The sequence below is a fragment of the Chionomys nivalis genome, chromosome 18, assembly GCF_950005125.1.
Source record: "Chionomys nivalis chromosome 18, mChiNiv1.1, whole genome shotgun sequence".
Lineage (NCBI taxonomy): Eukaryota > Metazoa > Chordata > Mammalia > Rodentia > Cricetidae > Chionomys > Chionomys nivalis.
In genome coordinates this window covers 46,584,962-46,602,555 of record NC_080103.1, presented here as the reverse complement: position 1 = coordinate 46,602,555, position 17,594 = coordinate 46,584,962, and the positions used below count along the sequence as shown (strand labels likewise).

Here is a 17,594-nt window from a genome sequence, read left to right as displayed (position 1 = left end):
GAGAAGATGGCTCCATGGGGAAAGTGATTACTTTCAGGTCTGATTTCCTCTTTCCAGTTACTTAGCTTTTTTTTTTTTTTGTAGTGAATATCTCCATGGGTTGGTTCACTCCCTGATTACTTTAGCCCTCTGTGCCCACTAGTTCAAGTCATCTCTACCTGTTCTTTTCTCCTTTTATTGCTTAACTGTTGCCATACAAAAAAAAAGTGAGAGAAAAGACACATTAAGATTTTTGCCAATGGTCTTTAAGTGCTCTTTTTAGAGCCCATCTTTAAATAATTCAGAAATTGGTTATTTGAAAGTGAGTACTGATTCTTGTCTTCTGGCCGATGCTGAAAGGTATGCTGTTTTAAATGTATGTGTGTGTGCCACCTGTGTGCGGGTGCCCTTACAATACCGGCAGGCAGGAGTGTGGTCCTACCATGCTTGATTCTGAAGCTGTAGAGACTAAACTGTGGTTACTTTAGCTTGCTCAGCCTGTGTTGACTTCTTACAGTACACCTCAGAAACCTATACAGAGCTTTTGCAATTAATAAAAACTAAACCACGTGGTACTTGAGATAACTTCCTTCACTTTCATAATCAATAGGGTTCTATCCCACATAGAATCGGTGGGAGGCATGGAGTAGTCACTCTTCTCTGGCTGCATAACAGAATGTCCTGACAAAGGGCAGGGGAAGGGCAGGCCAGCAGCAGGTCTAAGTGGCCAGACAGCTAGGAAGCACCTGTCACATTTTACCTGGACAAAGGAAACGGAACAAGAACAGAACTGGCTATAAAACCTCAAAGCCCACCCCCGTGACACGTTTCCTCCAGCAAGGCTTTACCTCCCAAAATTCCCACAACCTCCAAAACAGCGCCACCAGGGGAGACCAAGTGTTCAAACATAGGCACAGGGAACTCTCACAAAATACAAACCTTGGACAATACAGTGACAACATGAACTTTATTCTCTCAGAACTGTAGTGTGGATATTTACATCCATTGTTTATAGACTTTGAAATAACTAGCTACAACAGATAACTAAGAAAAAAGCAACAAAAAGAGACAGTGAACATCACTACTGAATCTTCCACACAGGCTTGCACCTAAGTGTGACGCCAGCACACATACACGTTATATAATAAACTGGGAGCTCCCATTGCACTTGTGCACACTCCTCTGGAATGACCACGCAGAAGCTGGGCAGCTCCCCTCTGCTCCCCCCTCATCAGTTTCCAAACTCCTGTTTAATTTTGGATTTGGGCATTAGTGCGTTCCCCACAGCCATTCCACAGCGATACATGGATTATATGTAATCGTGGACTAAAACACAAGAGCTAAACGTGCACATTTTCCTGTAAGCTTATGTCGTTTAGAGAAACACACATTTACATTAGTTAGGATAGTATAGTAGGAGGCAGATACACAATATTCACATTAAAAGCTAACATATAGAGAGATATATGTTATTTACATGAAAAATATATAGAAAGAAAAGATATTACTTTTTGCTTTAAACTGGGGTAAAGACAAATTGATCCTTCAAAAATAATATTGTAAAATAATCTAGTCATAAAAAATTTAATTTTGTAACTGAATTAATTACTGTCACTAAGGGATGTAAGATTATTCTTGTGATTATTTCAGAAGTATGAGAAAGCATCACAAGGGAGGCACAAGAATGGGTTCCACTATCCAAAATGAATGAATTACTGAGACCAGCAAACAACTGGTATTTCTCTTAGAATTAACTTATTTCTTAGAAAGAACTATACTGAACACAAAAGTTACAGACAGAAGGGCAGCCTTCCGAGTTCAACATTGTAGTAGACACACAGAATGCGCATGAAATCTGCTCCAATAGAATCAGACAAACAGTCACTGATGGGAACATAAACGAACAAAGCTGAAGGTCAGAAGGCACGTTCTGAAGAAGATGCTCCAGCAAATGAAGGAGAATAAACACCTAAGACTACGGTAACATTCTCCATGACTCTGATTTGAGGCTTAAAACAACTTTGAAATGATACCTTTAAGTCTTCTCACAGAAAACCAAACAATCCTTTCTTGGTGTTTAGAGTGTTCATTATCGTTGACTCTTGACAAGATTTCAAATTCCACAACAGTGATGAGAGAAAATGGATTTTCTTGTGGTCTGAGAATTTGGTGGTACCACCCTCTCTGAGTTCTCCTAATGTGTAGACAGCAAGGGAAGGCTGGTCACTGTGGGACAGGACTCACTGAGGACACTGGGCTGCTCTGCTGGCCCTGCTGGCCCTGCTCTTCCTTCTGTGGTGAGTCGGGGTCATTCCCGCAATACTCTCCCTCGCTGGAACTGTCCCATCCTTCTGGCCGGGGCTGCTGGTCCTGAGGAGAGCTTTCACAGCCTTTGTGTGCAGGAACAGCTCCTTTCCGCCGGGGTAAGATTGTAAAAAATGCCTCTTGCCAGTCTCTTGTTTCCAAGAACTCCAGGATAATTTCAAACACTGCAACAAGGACAAATCACAGTCACCACGACACTGCAGACTGTCTACAATGCGACCCTTGTGCTGCGTGCTACTTTGTCCTAGTCACTGCCAAGTTCTTACCTCCTCCGTTAGTGATTTTTCATTTGTATTTTAATAAATAATGCTTGCGTGAAGCTCAGAGAGTAAAACAGCCCCACTGGTCAGTCTTACAGACCAGGCAGTGGTAACACACACCTTTAATACCAGTAGCTACACTAGTTTGCCATAGAAACTGGGTGATAGTGGTGCACACCTTTAATTCTAGCCCTAGAAAGGAATATACGATGGGAGGAGCCAGCTCTCGGGCTCAATCTCATTCTGAGATTCCTGGAGGCAGAATCACCATTTCTGAGGTAGAGGTAAGCTGGCTGCTTTGCTTTTCTGATCTTCAGGTTAACCCCCAATATTTATCTCTGAGTTTTTACTAATTGTGCCATCTCCTTCCTCCTTTTGGCTACCAGGGACAAACTGCACCATGGTTCTCTAGTCTTTATGTTCTTTCCAGCTTTTCTCAGTCAGTTCTTAAGCTCCAGAAACTTACTAGGTTGTTTGTCCATTACAATCAAGAGAGGACCTTTTGAGGTCCCATTATTCTCCATCTCTATGTACTATAGACAGCTCGAAGACAGATGCTGGGCACTCAGCTGCATCTCCTCTGTCTTCCCTGCAGAGAATCACTCCAAGGTGTCTTCTGCTTTCACATTAGTAGAAAGGAAACCATGCCATCCCTAAGTTCACCACACTATGAGAGGGCTCTCTAGATAATTTTGTAGAAAAGTAATTTCCACTAAGTATCAAAGGTTTTCAAAGAAATTTGTCCTTGAATAAATAATTTCATTTTTCTAATCCCATAAAGCCCATTACATAAAAAGTATTTAACTGTTGTGTACTGACTAAAATTGTTCCTTTAAAAAATGAACTAAAGGGGCTAGAGAGATTGCTCAGTGGTTAAGAGCACTGGCTGCTCTTATAAGGGACTGGGGTTCATTTCCTAACACCCACATAGTTGCTTACAACTACCTATAACTCCAGTTCCAGGGGATCTAATTCCCTCTTCTAGCCGCTACAGGCACCAGACATGCACTTGGTGCACATACATACATGCAGGCCAAACATTCATACACAGAGAATAAAAATAAATCTTAAAAAATCATTGAAGCTGGGTATCATGGTAGCACATGCTTTTTATCTCAACATTCATGATGGAAGAAGAGGCAGGCTGAGACCAACCTGGTCAACTTAATGAAACCCTGCCTCAAAAAATTTTAATTATAATATAAATAAAACTTAAGGCAATGAATTATATCTAAGCAGTGGTATATCACAGTGTTATTCAAAAAATCAATCCAAGTTTAAAATACTCAACAATGGGAGAATGATTACATGATTATCTATTTAGTGACTGGAATATCACATGATCACTAATAATCAATTGCTTCATCAAAACTATGATCAAGTGAGGGACAGAAGGACAGGTCCCGGATTAGCAACGCTGAGAGACCCACCACAGGAAGAGATCTAAGAGGAAGCACCCCATAAGCTAATAACAAGTATCTGCGCATCACGAGATTAGAGCCTGTTGTTTTTACACTTTGGTAAATTCAAAAATCCCTAAAGTCCTCACTCTATTTCTAATAAACCGACTTCCCTTTCCTACTGTCGCAATGGGAGATGCATGGTCTCCTTCCCAGCTCCCTCAGCTCCACCTTCAGCCACCTCTGCGGCTTACCATGGTTGACTGCCAGGACCTTCCGACTGTTCATCTTCACAAAGTCAGCCAGAGGCAGCTGGGCATGTTCAATCCCGTAACTGGACGCTTGTTTAAACGTGAGTCCCTGCAATACAGACACTGGGACTTAGATGCTGTGCAGTCTATGAGAGTGTAGGGCTTTTGCAGGACTTCAGTGTAGAAAACATTATCTGAAGAGCGTGTGCGTTTCAGTCCTGACAGGAAGAGGACCCAGAACTAACCACCTCACTTCCTGGAGGAGAAGAAATGGCATTCCCAGCAGTTAGAAGCCTCTCAGTGGCAGAACAAGGAATCCCAGCGGGTCTGTTTTCTCATCTTTCCCAGCCCCAGCCCCATTCCTCACAGAGTTAAACTGAATTCAGAGGGAAACACCATCACTCTTTCTGTGAGAGTAAAATGTATAAAGAAAGTTCAGTTTCAGTCACACACTGAGGCAAGAACGGCAGTGAAATGGATCCCGACTGAAAAGCATTTCAATGTCCTTATAGTTGATTTCCCTTTCATCAACTAAAAAACAGATAGGAAGTTTGTATTCTCTCAAACATAAAATGCTTGAAGTCTATGTCTATCCCAGATGAAAATTCCCAGAAGGCCATGCAGGAAGTGTAAGCTGAATCTTCTCAACAAGTACTTAGCATATTGGGGGCAGGGTTAAGGATGAGAGGAGCCAGGGGCTTTTGGAGAAAACTAGCTTATTACAACATGAGCAGAGAATCTGCATAAATTATAAGCTAGACTGTTCCACTGAGAACAACAGAAAGGTTGGAGACAGGGTTCCTTTGATGTTCTAGAGTTGCTCACACAATGCCAAGTCACACCTGGCAACCTCAAGATTACGATTTAACAAATCCAGTTTCTCTGCCATATTACACCGTGGTGCTTCACAGCTGTGTAACCACTGCTGGACAGGCAGATGTGGTCACCCGTGACATGGCAGAAAGTGGATATACACACTGCTGCCGAAGAATACACAGTTCCTTCATATACTGTGCTGACAATATTCCTTTAGAAAGAAAGAATGAACTGAGTACGCACACAATAACACTCTCGTCAGAAAACGGTGTTGTGCAACTTTTTATCTCCACAAAAACATGAGGTGAGGAAAGGAGGATAGGAGAGAAAAATAACTGGAAAAATCATATATTTAAAAACTACTATAGAGCTGGAGAGATAACTGCTCTTGTAGAGGACTGGGCTCATTTCCCAGAATCCACATGGTGACTCACTGCTTCTGCAAGTCCGGTTCCAGAGGTCATGACATTTTCTGACCTTCAAGGGCATCAGGCAAGCACATGGTGCAGACACACATGCAGGCAAAACATTCCATATATATAAGATAAAAACCACTTTTTAAAAAATTGATAAGAACTTCAAAGGCTTAGCACTTCATTAGCACCAAAGCCCCTAGCAACACAGCGCAGCCTACACACGTAGGCTCGGCAGCAATCCGTCATCTCCAATAATCTGCTCTGCCACCTAGCATGGCTGACGTTAGGCTTCATTTCCTTGTTCCTGCACGTGTGGAACTTAGAAAACAACCGCACTGAGCTCCCTGAGCTGCAGGGTGGGGTCAAGAAGGTAAAGCGCTTTGCTTCACTTAGGTCACCACCGCAGTGACAGGTGCTCATTCCTAGGGCTCCGTCACTGAAACACAGACGGAGGCAGGAGCAGAGCACAGTACCTTGTGGTGGTTGTGGTCCACTAACCCTCCGATCACATAGGCCTTTGACTCATCTAAGTCCTTCAGGACATTAGGAGAGTCTGACGTCAGATAAACCAGGTCTTCTTTCTTTATGAGTTCACTATAGTGCTCTGGTTTGATGTGGATATCCTTTGAAAAGAAAAGAGAATGACTGTATAATATTAGCAGGATATGATGAAAGCTGACTAAAAATAATTATCCTCTTTTCCCAAGAGAAACCTGTCCAAAAGCATCTGAGAGTCTGAGAGGCTATTGCCAGAACAGCATTTAAAGTTCATAACCAACTCCTCACCTCACAGCTCAGTCACTGGCGTGTTCTACTAACCTTTCTTTGGTTGGGGCTTCGGTCCCTAACTAATCCCACACACTGACGGCAAGCTAAGTTCCTTAAATGTCACATGCTGTTCGTTATTCAGCCCTTTCCTGGAGGGTCACCTCCAAACTCCTTAACTTAGGAGCTCTCTCCTGAATATGGCACCAGCCTATTTTCCTCATTTATCTCTGTTCCAACAGTAAACAATAAGAATGTATTTTCCTCCCTTCTTGATCAGAGTGTTCTCCAGACAAGAAATGCCTTTTCCGATTACATCTCCTATGTGAATCAACAGAAGGAAACGCTTGCCAGCTTAATCAACTGAATGTGTCTGTTTCTATAAGGAGAGAAACTTGAAAGCTTCTTGACCAAAATGGTCACTTCAGAGATACAAGACTGGGTAAGAGCTGCCAGCCTGGATTTTTCAAGTCATGTGAATCGCCTGAACGATATGTTACCAGACCCTGACTTTTATACAATAATCTTAAAGAAAATTCCCTGACGCAGACACTTAAATTGTATGCTATTGATTAATATAATTCCTTTTCTGGAAAACAATATGTGATGAATCTGACTCCTGCACTTAACAGTGGCCTCAAGAAGCATCTGAGTAACTAGATGCCACTGAATCTGTTTTTCTCTAGAAAAGTAAGGATATAAATATAAGCTTGGCAAGACACAAACTATAAAGTATGCCTGTCTAGTGTATTCATTATTTCATAGAAAAAGAGACACATGTCTAAAAGACTTGCTAAGGATAATCTTGCGTATGTCCATATTATATGCTTTTAATGAATGCAGCTATTAGATTAGTAGGCACTAGGAGAGAAAGATGGACCCTGAGAGCTGAAAACCGACAGTAAGATAACATGTACGGGCACAGCACAGCACTCCTGTCAACAGAAAAGCACCCAGCCAAGCTGCCACATCTGCACCTAGCCAAGCTAGCCGCACTGGTACCGAGCCAAGCAGACCACAATTTTATAAATACCTAAAACAGGGAAATTATACATCACAAACAAATTTTAAATCTGCTAGAAAAGTAAAAAATAAAAAATAGATGAATTAACTTCAACATATTTTAACGCACTACGCCCACGTCCTATCCCCGCCCCCTTTCCTGATCCAGCAGGTATCTCACATTTACAGCACACGCCAACTCACGAGCCAGAAACTCACATCTGAGGAGTTTACAGCCACGTTTGGTGACTGGATTTAGATGTAGAGACACTCAAATTTTAGAGTAAGGTTTTGAGATATTTCTTTTATAAACTCTAAACTAGCAGATATGACTTATGAGAGTGATTACTAATGAGCAGACACGCCATTCTCTCTCTCTGCTTCTCCCTGTGAAACTCTAGACACAGACGTGATGGCACACTTAGATGAGATCACACGAGAGAGGACTGCTCCACTACCTTCCAGTTGACCCATCCTTTGTCGTTTTCATTCATGTTCTTCTTCAGTTGACCTCCATGGCTTGTCAAATAAAACTGAGGAGCAATTGGTAAGAGAAAAGGAAGGAAAATGATCCGATTAGTTCAATATTTTACTTCCCTCATCACTCATCTGATCACCAGTGGAAGGCAAAATATTTTTCACTGATTTAGAAAAAAAGAACTTGTGATCACCCCTGGAATAGGAGGTAGAAAGGAGACGTGCTGACCCATTGGCTGCAGCACCCCGGCACCTTTCCATCCCTCTCTGCCACTGAGGACCACCCTGCAAACTCCCCGCCTTCACCAGGTTCTCATCCACCTCCCCGGTAGGTGCTGCTGCCACTATTACAGTTGTTAGCTTTGCTGCTGAAAAGCCTTCCCTGACACCCATTTCACAGCTGAATCAAGGATACTGAGGGCGTTGTGACGGGAAAAAAAAAGGTAAAGACTGTCACTGAGATAGGTGGAGAATTATAGGAAAACAGTCCACACTACTCCCGTGTGGTGAGACACACACACACGAGCACAGCATTTTGGGCAGCTCTTTGGCTCATCATGTCTCTGAGGCAGTAGTCACAACAGTAGTCAAAAAGTCTCCACAATCACTTAAACTAAGTTTAAGAAATCCTCTTCAGAACTGTCAGTGACTCAAAGGGAGATGTAAAACAGACAGACACACTGCTAAGAGGCCCAGCTGCGCACCAGTACAGGAAGTATAAAACATCAGTACAGGGGCAGCCCACCTCCCTCCTTTCCCACTCCCCACGGCTGGGGGAGTCCAAAGCTGAGAAACTGGTGTGAAAACATACACATGCCCTAAAACAAGGACACCCAACTAGACAGCAGTGAGCAGACACTAAAATGTACAAGAGTGGTGATACAAGAAACCTCTAAGGCTCTCAGGTAAGCGCAACTGGAACAATCCATGCCTCTTGTCATGGGAGATGGGAAAGAAAACTGAGTTCTTTTCACATTTCATACACACCTGCACAGGATGTGATGCTCGTCGGTTTTCTGCATAGCAACGTTGAATCTGCTTATGAAGCTTCTTAATATCCTATAAAATAGCACAATTTAAAAAACAGAATTATCAAAATCATCTAAGGCCATTCTGTGGTATTACAGGGATAGAATAATCAGAAGGAACGGCTAGGTAGGCAAAAATCTTTTTTTAAAATGTAAAGGCAGCCACAGAAGTGGTGGCACACGCCTTTAATCCCAGCACTTGGGAAGCAGAGGCAGGCGGATCTCTGTGAATTTGAGGCCAGACTGGTCTATAAAGCTAGTCCCAGGACAGCTAGAGCAACACAGAAAAACCTTGTCTCAAAGTATCACTGTTGTGATAGTTTTCATTTGATTTTCCTACATACTGATAAAATTGCTATAAGTTAACGTGTCCTGTCCTTTAAAGTCTCTATCTATTCAAAATGCTCGTTGATGCTGTCTTAATAGACAACAAAAATACCTTCTTTCTAGACCATGCTATTTCCACACTTTACCCCAGTGTCACTAGTAAAATTTGTGCGTGTTTGTGCGCTTGGGTATATGTATGTGCACCATGAAATGCAGTGCCTCTGGAGGCCAGAAGAAGAGGGTCAGATGCCTTGAAACTGAAGTTCCACATGGCTGTGAGTCACCACATGGATGCTGGGAACCAAACCTGGGTCCTCTGCAACACCAGCAAAACAGCACCAACATGGACAACCAAATCCACTTAAAACCTGAAAGAGTTTGGGAAGGAAGTCGAGACACAAAAAGAATAGAGTTGCCGGGTGGTGGTGGCGCACGCCTTTCGAGGCCAGCCTGGTCTACAAGAGCTAGTTCCAGGACAGGCTCCAAAACCACAGGGAAACCCTGTCTCGGGGAAAAAAAAAAAAAAAAAAGAATAGAGTTAAGCACCAGCATCTCAGGTGGGCTCTATTTGCTAGAGGCAAATGTGTCTCATTTAAGAGAGGCTTCCTGACTCAGCTGAAAAAAACTTGCAGCTCTTTGAAGAGGCCCCACCACCAAACACAACAATAGTGTTTATGAATAGCCAACAGCATGCTTCTTGGTGGTGGCAGAAACCTTTAAACTCTAGAACTGTGGCAATAAAGTACCTCCGCCATGAAGCTAGACTCTCAAAAAGCTAAGGAATGAGGTGGATCCAGCAGTCAAAGCCATGGTTTTAATCCTAGCCATATTGCTTAGCAAATTAAAGACTCATGTGGTCAGAAAAAGAGAGGTATATAGTAAAGATAGATTCAGGCGGATAAAAACCTCTAAATGGTTTATAGTGTGTTTAAAAATATATGTAGGCTTGGGAGAGAAAAGAAAAAGGATAGAAAGAGTAGTTGGGTGTGGTGGCATACAACTTTAATCTCAGCACTTGGAAGACAGAAGGAGGGGGATCTCTGTCAGTTCAAGAACAGCCTGGTCTACAGAATGAGTTCCAGGATAGCCAAAGATACACAGAGAAACCCTGTCTCAAAAAACCAAAAATTAAAAATAAAAGAAGTTGAGTTTAAAAATAAAGCCATGTAAAGATGGAAAATACACAGAGAGTCTGGATCCATATGTTATTATGTTCTCTTTGAATTGTTTGATGGCTGGGGAAGGAACAACAGCTGCTAAAAGACATTTGATTATAAATGCTGCTGATTAATCCAACATATATATTTTGAAAATGCTTTGACTTCAAAATTTAAGTCAAAAGATATGTTACTTTGGAGAAGAGGATTTGCTTTTGTTCCCACAGGAAACAAAAGGCTGTGGATTCATTTATCAGTCAGGACTTGACTATATTCCTAAATTTTCTTTAGGTCCGAATAAGATTATCAATGCTCCCAATTAGCATGAAGTAGCTAGAAAACTATGCCCACATTCCAAAAAAATGAATTATGGATGTTTGTCTTTGTTTAGAGTGTTTTGGTTTCAAGTTGTTATGGATAATGGTCAGGAAAACGTTAAACAAAGGAGATTAGATTCAGAGTTCTTGTTCTGAAAAAAAAATGGAAGGGGAAGTACTGTGGGACAATGATCTTGTACCCTGTAAAGATTTGTCACTTGTACTGGTTTAATAAACACTGACTGGCCAGTAGCCAAGCAGGAAGTACAGGTGGGGCGACCAGAGCAGGAGAATTCTGGGAAGAGGAAAGAATCAGTCCGCAGTTGTCACCCAGACACAGAGGACGCAGGATGAGAATGCCTCACTGATAAAAGGTTCCAAGCCACATGACTAACACAGACAAGAATTATGGGTTAATGTAAGATGTAAGAATTAGTTAATAAATGGGGACTTTGGGAGAGGGTTGAAGGGGAGGGGAGAGGCAGGGAGGGGAGCAGAGAAAAATGTAGAGCTCAATAAAACCATTTAAGAAAAGAATTAGTTAATAAGAAAGCCTGAGCTAATAGGCCAATCAGTTTATAATTAATGTAGGCCTCTGTGATTTTTCTTTGGGTCTGAACGGCTGCAGGACCAGATGGGACAGAAACCTCTGTCAACAAAACTGAGCCATATCTCCAGTCATGCTACAGACTTTTTAAAAACAAATTCTGAAACAGGATCTCACTAGTTCAGGCTTATTTCAAATGTGCTATATAACCTAGGCTGCCTCAGTTTCCCAAGTGATTACAGACATGTGCCATCACAGTAATTCCATAGATTTTTTATAACTAAAATATAGCTATAACGTTTTACTATCTAATTATGGGAAAATGTGTACCTATGCACATATAAACATAAGCATAAATATGCATATACATATCAAAGCTCTTAATTTAGGAATAAGAAATTTTGAAAAACTCAAGATGCAGTTTAATACATCTGTAATATTACATATGAGAATAAGAGTGATTTAGCCTAGTTCAGATAAAGGAACCTTGTGATACCTTTAACACCATCAAATCATCAAAGCTACAGTCAATGATAAGGCGGAGGCTGCTGTGAACGACATTTCTTCGAATGCGTTTCCTGTCGCTTCCATCTGAGCCGGATTCCAGCTGGCCCTGCCGTTCTAATTTCTTTCTCTTGCGCTTTTCTTTTCGTTTTTCCCTAAAATTTGTAAACAAAACATTTTGTTATTTGTTTATTTAGACATTCACAAGACTTCTAATTAAACAAAAGACTGATCATGTTTGTAAACAGGCATGGTTCTAGGAAACACCTCTTCTATGGGTACAAGAATCAGATAGCAGCTTTATTTGCTTTATTTACTGCATGCAATAACTACACATGGAGGAAATGACTTTGTAAAGACAATATAAAGCTTTCTCTAATGAATAACTAAATATATTATTCAACAGTTTCATTACTGGTACTATACTATGCCTTAAGAGTTAAAAAAACAAAAAAATGAAAAACTTAAAGATTTATGAGGAATTTTACTTTCATAACTCATTCCCTAAAACAATAATCCGGTTCAATAATTGGGAATACTAAAAGAAAATTTCACTAAATTTACTAAATGAACAAAAATAAAAGACTAACTTTTTCTAGTCTAAGTTTTGGCATTAGACAATGGGTATAGCCTAGATGCTTTCATGAAAACCTGTTTTAGCCACATCTATGTCAGGCCAATGTTTGACCTTCCTGTGTTGTTGTTTTAACCCATATCTAGGACACAGATGTGGGCTCCCTTGTCTCAGCTATTCCAATGGGTGTCCTGCTGTTCAGGAAGTTTAAGGAGAGAAAAGATGCTGAGCCTAACATTATCAGTATTGCAAAAAATGAAGTCACAGTTCAAAGCACGTGCAGTTTTAACAGCAATTCAGTGTTGGCTAATAGCGCGCATAACATTAGTTTTTCATGGCTTCGGTTTTAATGAAGACAGCTACCAACAGGAGCCGACACCCCGCTACTGAATGAGACGCAGCCGGCTCTGAAGTAAGCACTTGCACAGTCTACTTTCGCAGTTCGCGCTGCTGAATGAGATGCAACCTCCTCTGAAGTACGCACTTGCGCAGTGCACTTGCGCAGTACCTGCTGCTGAATGAGACGCAGCCTGCTCGGAAGTACGTACTTGCGCAGTTCTCGCTGCTCTTCCCACTGCTTCTGCTTCAGCAGCTTCTTCATCTGTCGTTTAGATATTGGCTCAGTCCCCGCGTCTAGTCTTGGCTTCTGCCCTTCCTCTTCGCTCACACCTGGCTTTCTCTCCATGTTAGGAGTCTCGAGAGTTGCTGGCAGCATTTCAGATGACATATTTGTTGTTTCTGAAAACTGGGAAAGCAACATTTTTTACATGAACAGATAATTTACAAACACAAAGCAAAATAACCCAAACGGCCAACAGATGCCAACAAATGTCAAACTCCAATCAGTAATAAAAAAAATACCAATTTAGATAGCAAAATTCCATTTATTGGCAAGGATTTTTTTACTATGTAAAACATGAGTTAAATACCATTTGTTGGCAGTACTGGTAGAGGACTGAGAAGTGGTGTTTACATATACTACTGAGGTCAGCATAGTCTTTTCAGAGAGCAGGTTATGTTTTGAGAGCTGTAACCCACCGATACTGCCCTAGTTAGCTTCAGCTGTCAAGCTGACATAGCCCAGGGTTATGGGAGGAAGGATCAATGGGGAGACTGCCCAGATGGTACTTGTCTGTGGCCAGATCTGTGAAAAATTGTCTTATGGTTTATCGATGGGGGAGGGGACGGCCACTGAGCGTAGCTCCATCCCTAAGCCTGGTCCTGGGCCACATAAAAAAGTTAACTAAGCATGAGCAATGGAGTCAGGCGTTGTGCAGCATACTCTGGTTTCTGCTGGAGATCCTGCCATGACCTCCCTCAATAATGAACTGTGATCTATAGTAACCAGAGACACCCTTCTCACATTCTTTCAAAGTACAGTGGGACATTAGTTGAGATTTAGCTGATTCTTATTTCATACTGACAGGAAAAATGAGTAGATGTGGAAATAAGAGTATTATCAAACAGTTCCTGTGTTTGATAGTGTATCACCTAACTTAATACTCAATAACCTTATGAGAGCTGACTGTAATTAGATTTACTTTAAAAATAAGCCATGAGATGATTTATTCAGAATTGAAAAGGTATTAAATCATTCCTATGAAACAAGACATCATAAACAAATCTAGCATACAGAATATACTCAAAATACTTGGTTGATTAAAGCGACAAATGAGCCTGACAGTGGTGGCACACACCTTTAATCCAAGCACTCAGGAAGCAGAGACAGGCAGATCTCTGTGAGTTCGAGGGCAGCCTGGTCTATAAACCAAGTTCTAGGATATCCAGGGCTACACAGAGAAACTGTCTTGAAAAACCAAAGAGAGGAAGAGAGAGAGAGAGAGAGAAGAAGGAGGAGGAGGAGGAGAAGGAGAAGGAGGGAGGGAGGGAAGGAAGGAGGGAGGGAGGGAGGGAGGAAGGGAGGGAGGGAGGCAGGCTGTGGAACGATGTCCACCAGGAATGGCATCACTGATGCTCTTGAATCACAGAGGTTGTGATCTGCGAGATCTGCACAACACTGGGTCATCAGTACTCTTGCATGGAGCGGGAGGAAGGCCCCAGCCCTCTCTGAGACCTCTACCCAGTTAACAGTAGGCAGGGGGAGAGCATCCTGAGACCCTACAGCTATCTGCAGTTAATGGTTGCTGAGGGGAGAAGGGAGAGAGATTTTCTTTAGTGGTGTTGCAAAATTAGTACAAAGATGTCCATGCTCCTGAAAGGAACCCTAGTTAAACATGAGAGAGAGGAAGTATGGTGTTATGACTCAAACCTAGCACTTCCCAGTAACTTAAAACCTTGGGGGTGGGGGTTCTGAAGGGACATGCTGACTGCACACTGTTGACAGATGGTGCTGAAGCTATTAAACTCAAAAATGTACAGGAATAAGGGAAAAGCAAGGCTCATTAAACATGCAAACTTAAAAGCAAAACTAGGACAGACGCCAAAGCTACACAGAGAAACCCTGTCTCGGAAAAAAAAGCAAAACTAAAATTCACAGGAAAACATTTTATGAAACAAATGTCTAATTTCTGTTTATCCATGGCAATATTTTTCAGTAGTTCTCAATGTTTGTTGTTCAGAAACCTGAAGTGCTGTGAAAAAGGCATGTTTTCTCACTCCCCTACACCAGGGGGCGCCTTTGTCTTTCACATCTAAAATGTATCAAATTAAATTTGACCTATCACAGAATGGTGACGTTTTTTGAACAGCCTATCGAAAAATAAAGAAACATGAACTAGTCCTAACTAATATTAATTGATCTTAGCTATTCTCGAAACGTTGTGCTGGGTGAGTTTCCTAAGCTTTAAATAAGCCAGACGCACTGAAACACATTTTCGTGAAACGCAGATAAAACACTAGCCGGCTATCTTATTTTGGCTAGACTTTACCAAGATAGCGTCCGCTCCGACTGTCTACCACACAACAAACACATTGTGTACAAATCTGCTGCAATTATCTGTTATGCAAAACATGGCACTTTTGAGCATACTTTATTTTAGTCTGGGTCATGACGTAAGTCTCTATAGCACAGCCTGGGAACCTCCCTGACCGGCAGTGATGCTCACGGTACATTTTCATCCATGAAGACAAGTTAATCGAGCATTTAAGGACATTTCATAGAAAGTATAGAATCTAAGTGTGAAATTTTACTGAAGTACAATTTTTTAAAAATGGATGGCTAATTCATGGATCTAGGTTATAGATGGGATTATAAAACGCAGAACTGAACGATGACTAAGGGTATTTGGTGTGCGGGGAAAGCATACACCATCGAAGGCCAAAGACAAAAACCTCAGCTGTTATTACATCGGCTAAAAAAAAAACCCTCGTGGCTTTAAAGTTTTGTTTTCGGGAATTGCCAAGTTGCAATACCGGCAGAATGGAATCAACGACCTGCCGGTAACAGGTTTTATTCTGTTTTGTTTTTTAACATGTTGGTCAGTTCCGCAGTAAAAACAGCCCTTTGTTCGGTTGTCAAAGCCCTTCGCCAGAGGATTGGCTTGGGAGGAAATCTTAAAAGACAGTTTTTTTTTTTTCAGTGATAATCCCCTACTAGTCTCTTTACACCTCTGCACAAATAGCCACATTTCAAACACAAAGTATTTCAGTGACATCAGGCAACTCGTGGATCTTAAACTCATCCTCGGCTCACCACGAGGCTCGGCCGCATCTGCAGCAACCGGCCCTCGGCTCCCTAAATCCGACCGCCGGGCCCATCGGGAGCAGGGGAGAAGAACGAGGAGCGGCAGGGACGGCGCCTGGCCCGCTTTCTAACAACAACGCGGCGCGGCGACGGGCGCGGCCGCAGACTCCACATTTCCCTTCCTGTCCCACTTCCGGCGCGGACCCCCACCAACAACAGACACCCACAGACTCCCGGGCCCAGGGCGCGCGCACACACAGGCCCGCGTGCGCGCCCCCGGGGGCCGTGCGCGCGCGGACGCACGCAGCCGACCAATCAAGAAGGCCGCGGGAGAGCGGCGTGGGACGCGCCATCTGACGTCACTTCCTCGGAGACCAGGCAACTACTTCCCAGGCTGTTGCCCTCTCCCCCCGGAAGCCGTGATTGCAGCGGAGGGCAGCGTGGTTTCGCGTTCCTTTGGCATCCGAAAGGATACCGAAGAGCAGCCGCGCCACATCCGCAGCGCCATATTTACCAAGCCGCGGGGCCGCTGGGGAAAGCCACGGTGCGGTCAGTCAGCCTTTCTGAAGTGCCCGCTGCTCCACGCCTCAGTCCTCCTCCAGAAACTTCAACTCCCAGAGGCAGTGGATGCACGCGTGGTTACGCATTTACGGCTTACGTCATCGAGCTGCGCCAATTACAAACTTACGTTGGGGAAGGGGAGGGGCCTGCAGGGATTGGGGCCAAGGCTTGCGTTTTGTTGAAGAGCGTGTAGCCAGCGCGAGGTGTTTTCAGGCGCTGAATTGGTACTCATTGGTGTCTTGTCCAAGTATAAGCTCGAGTCGGGAGAGGAGGAGAGCCCCACTCATAAAAATTAAAATACGAAACAGACGAAATGCTTTTATTCTTTCGGTGTTGAAAGGATGATGTTGCCCAAATGATTTCTAATTTATGTAGAAGAGGTTGCCAGTATCACATACGTTTTCCTAAGTGGAAAAAAGTTAAAAGTGAGGTTCTTGGTAAAAATGCATTGAAGTTGGTAATTTTAAGGTTTTTTTTTTTTTTATATCCTTACTAAAAACATACGCATTACACTCCATTCTTTGAGGTTTTCCTATGCTATTTTGTGAAACACTAGTGATATTTCATCGTTTGTAACATTTGACCTTATATAATCTTTTTGCTAAATATAGACCAAGTCAACCGAGGGAAAAAAAGCAGTTATGCAGATTGACCCTTTTTAAAAAAATTTTTGACCTTTTTGATTGATGACTATTGTAAAATTTGGAAATAAAAACAATTTTCAAACTTTTAAATAGAAGACTGCCCTTTCAATATTGAAAGAACTATGATGTAGGTTGTTCTTGATCCTTGCCCTTTGGACATGGTTACATGCTCTTAGATAAAACTGAAATGTCCTGAATTTAGTGGCAAAACTGAAGTCTTTCTTTAAAATTTTGGGTTTTATTTGGGATGTGAGCCAGGGTTTTGGTGTGGATCTCACGAATCTACAAGATTTCTGTTAACTGAGCATGGCGTGAAATCTGCATCGGTTGTGATCTGTTAGTAGGACATCTTTTTTCAGCTGCCTCCATATCAGGGCAGAGAGTAGCTGAGGAAGGATTAGTAACTGGATAGGGAGCCCTTCACATGTAGGTCGTTAGATTCAGGCTGGCATCACAGTGTGCCAAATCTTTGAGCAGCTGTTCAGTTGCCCCTGTGGGATCTGTTTTATAAATAATGATACATTTTTAGAGGTAATGCCTAGCATCCTGGATATTTAAAAGAGTCCTTAAGTTAGGAGGAAAATCCTCATTTTAATGATGT

General features: G+C 42.3%; 1 protein-coding gene across 3 annotated transcripts; it reads right to left on the bottom strand.

The window, feature by feature from the left end:
• Nucleotides 1-927: 927 nt before the first annotated feature.
• On the bottom strand, nt 928-16,410 carry Trmt10a (tRNA methyltransferase 10A). Of its 3 annotated transcripts, none has more exons than XM_057793470.1 (8): nt 16,303-16,410; nt 12,694-12,890; nt 11,564-11,726; nt 8,679-8,750; nt 7,673-7,747; nt 5,921-6,070; nt 4,219-4,324; nt 928-2,468 (listed from the first exon to the last, which is right to left on the bottom strand). In XM_057793470.1, the coding sequence occupies exons 2-8, from the start codon at nt 12,870-12,872 to the stop codon at nt 2,203-2,205; spliced, it is 1,011 nt and encodes a 336-aa protein (XP_057649453.1). In that variant the 5' UTR covers nt 12,873-12,890; nt 16,303-16,410; the 3' UTR covers nt 928-2,202. The 3 variants fall into 3 exon arrangements, with proteins under 3 accessions (XP_057649453.1, XP_057649452.1, XP_057649454.1); XM_057793469.1 differs by lacking the exon at nt 16,303-16,410 and adding an exon at nt 15,798-16,016; XM_057793471.1 differs by lacking the exons at nt 5,921-6,070; nt 16,303-16,410 and adding an exon at nt 15,798-16,016.
• Nucleotides 16,411-17,594: the final 1,184 nt, after the last annotated feature.

Coding starts and splice junctions, on each gene's coding strand:
- Trmt10a (XM_057793469.1), bottom strand. Junction 11,727..12,693: donor GAGCAGCGAGAACTGCGCAA/GTACGTACTTCC, acceptor TACAAATTTTAG/GGAAAAACGAAAAGAAAAGC. Junction 4,325..5,920: donor TGGACCACAACCACCACAAG/GTACTGTGCTCT, acceptor TCTGTATTGCAG/GGACTCACGTTTAAACAAGC.